At 42.7% G+C, this 12,920-nt stretch overlaps 1 protein-coding gene across 7 annotated transcripts in view; it reads left to right on the top strand.

The window, feature by feature from the left end:
• The window catches only part of LOC112250864 (CUGBP Elav-like family member 5), a 294,695-nt gene that overhangs the window by 269,480 nt on the left and 12,295 nt on the right, over positions 1–12,920 (top strand). For 3 of the 7 annotated variants that reach the window (XM_042322074.1, XM_042322075.1, XM_042322076.1), the window contains exons 6-8: positions 3,618–3,791; positions 4,742–4,765; positions 9,366–9,531. In XM_042322074.1, coding sequence (XP_042178008.1) covers positions 3,618–3,791; positions 4,742–4,765; positions 9,366–9,531 — 364 coding nt within the window. The remainder of the gene's footprint in view (positions 1–3,617; positions 3,792–4,741; positions 4,766–9,365; positions 9,532–12,920) is intronic. The other 4 variants (XM_042322079.1, XM_042322080.1, XM_042322078.1 and 1 more) reach the window with 3 other exon arrangements.

Raw genomic sequence — 12,920 nt, 5'->3', positions numbered from 1 at the left:
TTCATTATCTAAACATATACTGACGTGCTCAAATTTTTTGGTACCCCTCCACAAAAAACGAGGCATGCACAATTTTCTCTGAAATAACTTGAAACTGACAAAAGTCATTGGCGTCCACAATTGTTTATTCCATATTTAATAGAAATCAGACTTTGCTTTTGATGTTTTATTCAACATAATACTGTAGATCATTAAACAAATGAAAATGGCATGGACAAAAATGATGGGACCCTTAAGCAAATATTTTGTTGCACAACCTTTAGAGGCAATCACTGAAATCAAACATTTTCTGTAGCTCTCAATGAGACTTCTGCACCTGTTAACAGGTAGTTTGGCCTACTCTTCCTGAGCAAACTGCTCCAGCTGTCTCAGGTTTGATGGGGGCCTTCTCCAAACTGCAAGTTTCAGCTCTTTCCATAGATGTTTGACAGGATTCAGATCAGGACTCATAGAAGACCACTTCAGAATAGTCCAATGTTTTGTTCTTATCCATTCTTGGGTGCTTTTAGCTGTGTGCTTTGGGTCATTATCATGACCTGCGACTGAGACAGAGCTTTCTGACACTGGGCAGTACGTTTTGCTCCAGAATGCCTTGATAGTCTTGAGATTTCATTGTGCCCTGCACAGATTCAAGGCAGCCTGTGCCAGGCGCAGCAGAGCAGCCCCCAAACATAACCGAGCCTCCTCCATGTTTCACTGTTTCACTGTTGGGGTGGCAGAGTAGCCGAGTGGTTTAGAGCGTTAGACTAGTAACCGGAAGGTTGCAAGTTCACGACCCCCGAGCTGAAAAGGTACAAATCTGTCGTTCTGCACCTGAACAGGCAGTTAACCCACTGTTCCTAGGCTGTCAGTGAAAATAAGAATTTGTTCTTAACTGACTTGCCTGGTTAAATAAAGGTAAAAAATAAAATAAAGTAGGTATGGTGTTCTTCTTTTTGAAAGTTACATATTTGCGTCTGTGAACATAGAGCTTATGTGACTTGCCAAAAAGCTCCAGTTTTGACTCATCTATCCAAAGGACATTCTCTCAGAAGCATTGTGGCTTGTCAATATGAATTTTAACAAGCTCCCGTCTGGCTTTTTTATGTTTTTCTTTCAAAAGTGGCGTCCTCCTGGGTCTTCTTCCATGGAGCCCACTTTCGCTCAGAAAGCGACGGATGGTGCGATCAGAAACTGACGTACCTTCACCTTGGAGTTCAGCTTGTATCTCTTTGGCAGTTATCCTTCGTTCTTTTTCTACCATTCGCACTATCCTTCTGTTCAAAATCTGGGGTTGATTTTCCTCTTGCGGCCGCGCCCAGGGAGGTTGGCTACAGATCCATGGACCTTAAACTTCTTAATAATATTTGCAACTGTTGTCACAGGAACATCAAGCTGCTTGGAGATGGTCTTGTAGCCTTTACCTTTACCATGCTTGTGTATTATTGTCTTTCTGATCTCCTCAGACAAATCTCTCCTTCGCTTTCTCTGGTCCATGTTCAGTCCATGTTCAGTGTGGTGCACACAATGATACCAAACAGCACAGTGACCACTTTACTCTGGTCCATGTTCAGTGTGGTGCACACAATGATACCAAACAGCACAGTGACCACTTTTCCCCATTTAAATAGGCTGATTGACCGATCACAAGATTGGAGACGTATGATACTAATTAAAGAAACAAATCATTTTGAAATATCACTATAATCCAATTATTTATTATATTTTCTAAGGGGTACCAACAAATGTGTCCAGGCCATTTTAGAATATCTTTGTAGAATAAGCAATAATTAATCTCTTTTCACAGGTTCTTTGCTTTATTCTGTGACATATCAAAGGCATGCAAGTATACATGATAAAAATAGCTTTTAATTTCATCACTTTTCAGGAGGAATTAAGTATTATTTCAATGAGCTGTAAGGGTACCAACAAATTTGAGCACATCTGTATATACAGTTGAAGTCGGAAGTTTACATACACTTAGGTTGGAGTCATTAAAACTAGTTTTTCAACCACTCCACAAGTTTCTTGTTAACAAACTATAGTTTTGGCAAGTCGGTTAGGACATATACTTTGTGCATGACACAATAATTCACCGTATCACAATTCCAGTGGGTCAGAAGTTTACATACACTAAGTTGACTGTGCCTTTAAACAGCTTGGAAAATTCCAGAAAATGATGTCATGGCTTTAGAAGCTTCTGATAGGCTAATTGACATAATTTAAGTCAATTGGAGGTGTACCTGTGGATGCATTTCAAGGCCTCTCTTCAAACTCAGTGCCTCTTTGCTTGACTTCATGGTAAAAATCAAAAGAAATCAGCTAAGACCTCAGAAAATAAATTGTAGACCTCCACAAGTCTGGTTCATCCTTGGGAGCAATTTCCAAATGCCTGAAGGTACCACGTTCATCTGTACAAACAATAGTACGCAAGTATAAACACCATGGGACCACGCAGCCGTCATACCACTCAGGAAGGAGACACATTCTGTCTCCTAGAGATGAACGTACTTTGGTGCGAAAAGTGCAAATCAATCCCACAACAACGGCAAAGGACCTTGTGAAGATGCTGGAGGAAACAGGTACAAAAGTATCTATGTCCTCTGTAAAACGAGTGCTATATCGACATAACCTGAAAGGCCGCTCACAAGGAAGAAGCCACTGCTCCAAAACCACCATAAAGAAAAGCCAGACTACGGTTTGCAACTGCACATGGGGACAAAGATCATACTTTTGGGAGAAATGTCCTCTGGTCTGATGAAACAAAAATAAAACTGTTTGGCCATAATGACCATCATTATGTTTGGAGGAAAAAGGGGGAGGCTTGCAAGCCGAAGATTACCATCCCAACCGTGAAGCAAGGGGGTGGCAGCATCATGTTGTGGGGGTGTGAGGGACTGGTACACTTCACAAAATGAATGGCATCATGAGGAAGGACAATTATGTGGATATATTGAAGCAACATCTCAAGACATCAGTCAGGAAGTTAAAGCTTGGCCGCAAGCATACTTCCAAAGTTGTGGCAAAATGGCTTAAAGACAACAAAGTCAAGGTATTGGAGTTGCCTTCACAAAGCTCTGACCTCAATCCTATAGACAATTTATGGGCAGAACTGAAAAAGCATGTGCAAGCAAGGAGGCCTACAAACCTGACTCAGTTACATCAGCTCTGTCAGGAGGAATGGGCCAAAATTCACCCAACTTATTGTGGGAAGCTTGTGGAAGGCTACCTGAAACGTTTGACCCAAGTTAAACAATTTAAAGGCAGTGCTACCAAATACTAATTGAGTGTATGTGAACTTCTGACCCACTGGGAATGTGATGAAAGAAATAAAAGCTGAAATAAATCTCTCTCTACTATTATTCTGACATTTCACATTCTTAAAATAAGGTGGTGATCCTAACTGACCTAAGAAAGGGAATTGTTACCAGGATTAAATGTCAGGAATTGTGAAAAACGGAGTTTAAATGTATTTGGCTAAGCTGTATGTAAACCTCCGACTTCAACTGTCATAGCCAACAGTGACTGACTATGTGGCGTCTTATGTTGATGATGATGTTGATACACTAACTGCTGTGTGGAGGCGTTGCGGACAGAGGAGGGTTGGTTGGTTAAGTGTGCGGTCCCTCTCTCCTCAGAACGGCTCCGATTCTCTCCCCCCCCAGGGCGCGTCCTCCAGCCTGGTGGTGAAGTTTGCCGACACCGACAAGGAGCGCACCATCCGCCGCATGCAGCAGATGGTGGGCCAGTTTGGCATCTTTAACCCAGCCATCGCCCTTCCCTTCAGCACCTACAGTACCTACGCACATGCAGTGAGTTAACTAGCACAACCCCCAACCCTCCGTACTCCTCTGACCCCACTAACACCATCCACACACGCAGTGAGTTAACTAGCACGACCCCCAACATTTCGTATCCCTCTTACCCCTCCCAACCCCCAACTATCTGTATCCCTCTTACCCCCCAACACCCCCGAGGGCAGAGCACCGTACACACACGGCAGACCCCAGGCTCTTTGATGAGCTCACCCAGCCCACGCTGCTTTTCCCACTGCCCTTTCGTCTCCCCGGGGCCCCGGAGCTGCACCAGGGGCCAGAGATGACTCCGAATATTCCATAGGAACCTTATCTCCACACAAACCTCTTTAGCCTGCATACAGAGTTACTGCCGTTTGAAGGGAGCTGAAATGGAATGAAGAAAAGGGTTCCGTCTGACACCGATAAATACCTCAACCTCAGTCACATCAGACTGCATAAATATACACAGTATGTATATATTTATAAAATAACGGAATTCTTCATTTATTTACTTTACACGCACGGGCAGATTTTATTTTTTCTTCTCTAAATGCCAGGATTAATTGTTGAGGCTGCCCAGGTCTCGGGGGTTTATTCATTACCCTCATTTTCTTATCACAGGCATGGTGGCCAGTATGAAAAGTGCAAATTGACCGTCCCAGAGTAATTGCGAGGCCATCTCTGTCCTCTCTCCAGTAAAACTCCTGCCTTCATTACAATTCATGAAATGCAGCCCATCCCCAGGAAATGTGGAGAAATGCTAATGTTTCAGGAGTGGTGGAGGTGGTGGTGGTCTGCTGGGAGAGCATTGTGTCCTGCTCAGGTTGTCCATGACTTATTTACTGTGGCAGAGCCCCACGCACCCCGTCACACACACTACACTACGCATTCAGACAACACACAGACAGCTACACACTCTGTCACCAACTCTATGCCACACAACAACATGTGTCTTGTTTTTCCAGGCACTGCTGCAGCATGACAATGAGGTGGGTACATGCCAATCCATTGCTAAAGTTTTGTGAATGGTAGTTTCTAGTCATGTTATAGATATTTGATCATTATAGTTAGTTATTAGATATTAGTTATTCATTTACAGTCATTATTAGTTATAGTTATTTGAAGTTTTAAAAAATAGTGGGATTTATGGATACAATTGGTCAAATTATATTTTTTCAAGACTACAGTGACTGATCCCATTGTAAGTGAAATTCTCCATGAGATATGAATCATACTGTATATTGTAATGCTTTGAGGTTGTACAACGTTCTGTTATGAGATAATTTCAACCCTCAGGTATGTTGTAATGAATGTATAGCCTACAGCTAGTTTTGTTTTATTCCACTATATACATTATGTCTAATGAATTCCATTACTTGTAATGTACTTTCATTTGGCACAGGAACAGTGTCATTTTTCTTCAGTGTTGGGTTTCCACTAATGCAGTTTTGATTGAATACCAGACACAGAAACTTAGATGCTTATTGCAGCATGTGACAGCCTTTGCTCTCTATTGGGTTGGAATTAACTGCAACAGAGTGATACACCTTAAATGTTTCTTTACTCTATGAAAAACGATTATACCAAGAACAAAACCCGCAATGACACAGAATGACTATCTCAAAAGCCTCTTTATATGTACCAGTGGAGGCTGCTGAGGGGAGGACGGCTCATAATAATGGCTGGAACGGAGTCAGTGGAATGGTATCAAACACATGGAATCCACGTTTCATGTGTTTGATACCATTCCATTAATGCCATTCCAGGCATCATTTTGAGCCGTCTTCCCTTCAGCAGCCTCCACTGATATGTGCTCCTCCATCCACATGTTTACCAGTGTATATATAGCTAGCAGGGTATGGAATACAGACATCTACAGGGACGGTATATATCCACAGTACAGTAAATGGCAAATTCAAAGAGCTACTTCATAAATACAGCAGTGGATAGGATTATAGAGTTGAGCTGACAGCCCGTAAATTGGATTTTAGTCAATCCAGGAGAGAGAGAGAGAGGGGGGGGTGGGTGAACACAAATTGTAGGGGTACAACACTGACAAAAATGAGAAATGTGCCGTTTTCAAGATAGACACAGCACTGTTCTGACAGACAACATCCCATTTGCAAACGTGATTTCACGAAACACAAGGAGAGAGGAAGTTATTCCCATCCCATTCCAAATGGCTGATTATAGTTGTAAAGAAGCCGTGTAAAAACACGATAAAGCAGCTACCCATTATTTCCTGTCAACTGTTGCCTGTCAATACACATGGAGCATATTTGTACACAATTTGATTTGTGTCACACTTCTCTCATCTCAAGCCATGTGTATATTCCTGAGAACAGCCATTTCAGCTTGCTGTTTCTGAAATGCTATACACGCCATTTCAGTGTGGGAATGGAAGGCTTGAAAATGTGCGACACTAGAGGCACAACATCACCAAAGAATGTGTATTCGATTGAATCGGATAAAAATGAATGGTTTAAGAAAACAGTAGTTTTAACAGTGAGCTAATGGTGAAGTTGTGTGTGTGTGTGGGTGGATATGCAGGAGGTGCATGGTGAGTGTACTCCTCACATTGACAAACATCGCCCCCTGTTGGAACTAGTCAGAATATACAGGATATAATTGATCCTATTCACCACAACCCAACCCAACCCAACACAAATCAGGAAACAATCAAATCTAAAGTGTTTCACAATAAATTCAGCTATATCATAATAAAGAAGAGCTTACAAGTGATATTGAAATGATTTGCCTCTACTGTACCTTACCAACACCTTGAGCGATTACATTGCACAAGCAGGAACTATGCACAGCCAATAACGAGGAGGATGTGTTATATTATGCATTCATTAAAGGTCACAAATATGAGAAGATAGAAAATTGTTATTTAGGTAAGGCTACTGTACGGATCTTGACATTTCCTAGAAAATGACCTTATAAGTGGGACACCCTCCCATACCAACTGCCCAAATCTTCATCAACACACACACCAAAATGATGAAACATGAAACAAACCCTATTAAAACCCCACTAAGGAAACACACCATAGCATGATGGTAACAAATGAAGCCCTTAAGCTCAGGCCAGGCAATTGCAGTGGACTCTATTGTCTTCAGGTTCTCTCTGCTGGAGTGCACACCAGTCTGCAGTTTCAGGCAATCTGCAGGTCCAGGACCTCAATAACTGGGGTCTTCTCTTTCACTCGCTCCATTTCCCCCTCCCTCACTCCCCCAATCTTCTCCTCTTCCTCGGTGCCCGTTCAGGACTGGCTGGAAGGGTCACATGTGACAGTGCTGAGAGTCAGCGAGTCACAGAGCAGTGCTATAGAGATAATTGCCATGTGATAGAGGTGATTGCCTGCTGGCACCAGGGGAGAATAATGCCATCAGGTTGCAATAAAGAAGCAGATGCCTGACACTAAATGGATGCTGTAGCAACGGGCAACTTTTTCCCTGCTTCTTTTCTTCTGTCTTCATTTCTTTTCTTTCCATTCCAGAGCGAGAAAAGGTTATGGCCATGATGATGAAGATTCAGTTCAATGCAATTTAGCTCTTTGTCTGCCACAGACATTTTGCTAGCTACTGCCAAGGATAAATAAGAAGAAATATACTGTAGCAATGGCTTTTGAATATGGATGAAAGTCTTAGAAAAAAAGAAAAACACATGAATAGTAAAAAATGACTGAATATCTCTGTCAACACTTCCAGTTGGTGGACAGAGGCTTTTTATCAGAGCCAGTTTGTATTACCCACTTCATTCCAACATAATTACATGCTTCAGCTTCCAATTTGCTGCATTTTAATTCTGAAAAAGCATCACTGAATGCCATGTTGTTATCCATGACAATCTGGCAGCTGGCATGAAGGACTGCATTATCTATGCATGTAAAGTCACAGCTATACGGAGACCTTCTGCCTCAGTCTGTTATTCTACCATCTAGGCCTGCTGCAGCTTCCATCAACTTGTATAGGCCACTGGCAAATGGGTTGCAAGGTTATTAGAGTAAGCCCAAGTCCCCAACTCCTATTGAAAGCAGGATCCTGAGAGGGGGACAAAAGCCACTGACTTGTGTGACAGTATGCTCTGATACAGGGGCCAATCAGATCAGAGGCCTTTTGCCCCAAACCTCCGACCCCAGTCTAAACTTAATGAGGGCATTAACACCATCTCTATCCCACGCCAACCACAGCTCTCACATTGACTTCTTATCATTGTTTGTTTTCTTGGTCGTGCTTTTTAGTTCTCCTTGCCGCCCCTTTTTCCAAACCCCTAAAAGCTCAATTTATCTTATTCCGAGCAAAATGGATGATCCCCATTTGTCATGTTGATAAAATTATGCAAATGACAAAAGGAGTTAATAGATAGTGGTGGTAAGGCATGTGGCTAATGGATGAGGTGCCAGCGGCGCCCGTTTTGTGGCAGGACAGCCGCTTTTAGGTTACCTGACAGGGGCATTGAGGGAAAATAATTGGCTTTTCCTATCCAGGGACTCCATGCAAATACAGGGAGAGTGGCATCTTCTGCCTCAGCCGCACAATATCGTCATTAACATCAGAGCTAGCTAGTTGCAAAGGCATTTGATTTCTGCTTAGCTGAGTCAGACTGGGGGTGCCAATCCACTTTTTCAACAGGACGGAGGGCGCTGTGGGATATTAAACAGGAATGGGATTGTCCGATTGTGTCCATGTTTTTCCTCCACATACCTGCATTCCTTATCGTGAATTAGATGCCCTACAAAATAACATTGATTTCCCAGATAAACCCACCGGTCCAGAGGTTGTAAACACCTTCGTACAATGATGGATTTTCTCTGGAATTAGGCCCTCAGTATCTGAGACGGAGTGCAGAAATACTAGACGTGTGTGGGTATATTCTAGGCAGTATTGGATAGAGAATGGGTTTATCTGTGTGTTCGTGCTAAGTGGTGTCAGCCTAGTTCTTTATCACTGTGTCCAGTGTAAATGGACTGTCATTACAGGTTGCTGCTCGTGACATGCCAGTGGCACCGCAGCAAGTTAAAAAGAGCCCAGCGAGCGGAGCCACAGAGATGTCACTGCCCCTCCACTTTACCTTACACAACCAGAGAGGGACACACAGAGAAGTTTGACAAAGGAAGATAAATGCAATTCAATTCTGCCTCTGAACTTTCCCAGGTCCCTAGAGACAGGAATAATGTGCACATGTCAATCCGTTGATTTGAATGAGCCCAACAGACAGCTATTGAAAGATTCCTACAGCTGCTGACAGCCCTCCGACTGTGAGGAAAGACAGATTCACTAAACATAGGTTGACAGACTCCCCCCCCTTCCTTTCTTTTATTCCGCTCTACTTTCCATGCACTATACACCCATCAACCCCATCTATACCTCCCTCTATAACTTTCCTATGCTACTCTCTCTCCCCCCCACCTCTCTCTCTCTCTCGCTCCGTCTCTTCCTCATACTTTCTTCGGTCACTTTTCTCTCTCTCTCATCTCTCGCTTTATTCTAATTCTCGCTCACCGCCCATCCCTCATTTCCCTCCCTTCTCCCTCCCTCTATACTAACCTCTCTCCCTCTCTCTCCCTCCCTCCTGTTCCCCCAGCTCATGCAGCAGCAGGCAGCCATCATGGCAGCGAGCCACGGGGGCTACCTGACGCCCAGCATGGCCTTCCCCGCCACCCAACTCCACCAGATGGGGGCACTCAGCATCAACGGCCTCCCACCCAACTCCATGACCCCGGTGTCTGGGGAGTTCCACCAGGCACTGGGTAAGCAATGCGTTTCATTCCCTTTGGGTGAGTGGGTGTAAGTGTGCGTGTGTGTGTTTATGTGTGTGGGTGGAGTTTGGGAGATGGGGGAGGAGGAAGAGGGAAGAGAGAAGTCAGACTGCAGCAAGGCCAAGAGAAAAGAGGAAATGCCTGCCTACTGATAATCCAAAACTATTCCGTTGGAGGAAAAAAGAGAAGAAAATACATTTGATGTGATTTGCATATTTATGATGTGTATGCAGATATATTTTGGTGCGGTAAATTGAATCGGGAGCATAATAGATACGTTTACAGGTACAGGCACTAATTTCTCCTCCGTCTTTTGACCTTGTGCTTTGAAACACTTACACAGGATCTGCATGCACTTCCCTCAGTTTTCCATTACAAACGGCCCCATCATTCTATACAGACACATTACAGGGAGCGCAGCAGAGGACTTTGAGATAGCTACCGCATAAAATTAGCTTATTCAGCAATATTTCATTTTTTGTGAAACTGAGGAACCCACAAGATCCTCGCTCACAAAGCATGCATCAAAATGAATAATACAAATTCTAAGTCTTTGTTGTGTTTATTTGTATATTTCCCCTGACATTGCAGTATAGTGAGTTTGGTAACTGTATAACATTAGAACTGTATAGCTGTGAGGGAATCAACAGTCAAGATTACGCATCTGTCTGACATGACCCATTTTAAAGCACATTTACGTTCTACTCTGAAAATCTATATCACAGGTTAGAATGGGTTCTGTCAGTGACCATCTCTCTCTCTCTCTCATGACTGAATGCATGCATGTATATCTGATGGAACATGCCAATATGCACATGCTGTGTACTGTATATATGCACTAAGTTAAGCATGGGAGTGGTGGAGGCTGGAGAGGAGCTATTTGTCAAATATTTACAGTGACATTTTTTTATGCAAAGTGGGCACTTTTTTTACACAGGTAATCAATCAAAGGCAGTGATTAAAAGTGTAGCTGCGGTGCTTCTTCTTCGTTGGTAATACAGGACAGAATTCCACTGCATTGTATGTGTTGTGTTCAGTATTTATACTGAAGCGTGACTGCAGTATAGTGCTACTGTGATGAAAGACCAAGAGACAGGATCCCCACATGCACTTCATATGCACACATTGTATGGACTATGTATGCAGCAAATACATAATACTGATTTGAAATGTACATAAGTGCATAATCAATACTGAGCCATATCAGATATTCATTTCATATACATTTAACCTTTTCAAAGGGCTTCATAATACTGCACCACCTTGTTCGAGAGAGCAATCCACTCTGTTATAATCATAAGAAAAATAGGCTATTGCAGGGGGGTTGGAATCAATGGCTTATCAATCTGCAATGCAAGGAGCTTAATGAACTGGCCTTTGGTATTGAAAAGAGCTCACCATGGTGTGTGTTCCCTCTCAGAAATCCGAGAAGCGCTGAAATATGTCTAGCATTTGACACGCTTCTGTGTAAGCTACAGTCTGCTGATTACTTTTATTATTGAATCCAATGCATTATTAATCACTGCAAGAGAGAGAATTTCCAAGGACTACAATAAATATGAAAGGAATTTTGATTCCATTCATTGGAGTCTGTGCTGATAGGCAGCAGACTGGTGTATGTGTGCAACAGCCTCCCCTTTCACATGTCTACTGGTGCCATGACTTATTTAAAGTTCATTGAAGGAGCACATAACATTACTGGCAAGGCTGTCTGTTTAACGGAGCTGAGAGCCACTTTGAGACTCATGCAGTGAATAAGTGGAATAATTCATTGTAATGTTAGAGACATGCTTTCATGTTCTTTACTGATGCTGGCCCACAAAGTTGTCTCATCGACTCTCCATATCTTGACACAATGCATTGCCACTATACTTAGATTTGTCAAAAAAAATTCAGTGGTGCCAAATATGCGGCTTAGACATCAAATATAGAAAAGTTTTAGCCTCTATGTTCATAACCTTAGCCTAAATCTCCTTAATAACCCGAAGAAGTCCATTGGATGATGACAGGCGCAGGCTAAGTCCCACAATGCAGTGCCTGAATTACCATAAATTACAAACAGTGTTGTAAAAATGACCATTCAAAGCCTGGCTGATCTTGAGGTAAACGTGGTGCATTACCCTCTCTTTTAATGATCTGAATCACCTCTGCGCACGCCTGCCTATCGCAACATAAAGCTTGTGCACCACAGCAGAAAAAGTTTAAAGCGCCAGAAATGTTAAGGGGTGCTTTCTGAAAACAATGAAACACCCATTTGATCAACAGATGTAAAGCATTTCAGCTTGATGGCGTATAAGCAGCCTGCCAGATGGTTGACTTGATTAGAGCATGTATCCTTACAATGATGCATGATGATGGCTTTTTGACAATAATGTTCAGCAGGTGCACTTCCTGAGCTTCAAGAGAAACAAAAATGAAACAAACAAAAAAATGCCGATCCCAGGGGGATAGATATGGGGAGGGGAACGGCAGTCCTTTGTTAGGTCGATCACATGACCAGGAAGTGTGTAATCAAAATCACATAATGTTACGTTCCAGAGCGCTGCTCTACATGGGCTGAATACATCCATTACATACATATATAGGGCCCTGCCTAACCTCACTCCCATTCAATTCAGCCCTGATTGTGTCATTGATGGAAGTGGGTTTGGATTGGGGTCAAAAACATGATGCAGGACAATTCCAGAGTGACTAATGCCACAGTTGAAGCAAATGAGCTGTTTGACATAGTGTTTGTGACCCCCAGAAGGGCTCTGAGCAGCACCACGCCTCAGTGGGAACGCCTGCCTGCCTGGGCTCAGGGCGGCCTCACCTTCGGTAGCTGTGTGTCACGTTCGCCATGGGATACCAGCTCAGACAGAATACCCCCTTTGGCACAGACCACTATATCGAATCACATTTTATACAATATGTACCATATATAGTCTCAGCATCATCTAATAGAACTCCATTTTGGACTTTTTAAGGACTTTACCACATTAACATGAATAACACCTTTTAATGACAAAAAGTAATTTTCAGTAGCATTAGTAGTTCTCTTGGAATCTTAATCTACACCCGTTATAACATTTTAGACCTTTCTTCATTCACGTTTGAACAACCAGAACAGTTTGAGTGCAGTTTGCCCTCCGAGTACGAACGCACCTAGTTTTTGAATCAATAAATGAAAACATCTGTTATGAATGCTTATTTCTTGCTTCGCTGAGAGACAGTCCTTGTGTTTATATTGACTGTCCTGCTCTGCAAAATGGGTCCAGTGCTCCTTGTTGATTTGAATGTATAACTAGCATAGTAAATACTCTTATGCTTCTTTCTCAGTGCAATCACAACCATTTTCCCAAAGAACAGACGGTAATAATGTAAATGTAATTATGCTTTCA

This window comes from Oncorhynchus tshawytscha, linkage group LG05 (genome assembly GCF_018296145.1).
Source record: "Oncorhynchus tshawytscha isolate Ot180627B linkage group LG05, Otsh_v2.0, whole genome shotgun sequence".
Classification (NCBI taxonomy): domain Eukaryota; kingdom Metazoa; phylum Chordata; class Actinopteri; order Salmoniformes; family Salmonidae; genus Oncorhynchus; species Oncorhynchus tshawytscha.
This window is presented reverse-complemented; position numbering and strand designations above follow the sequence as displayed.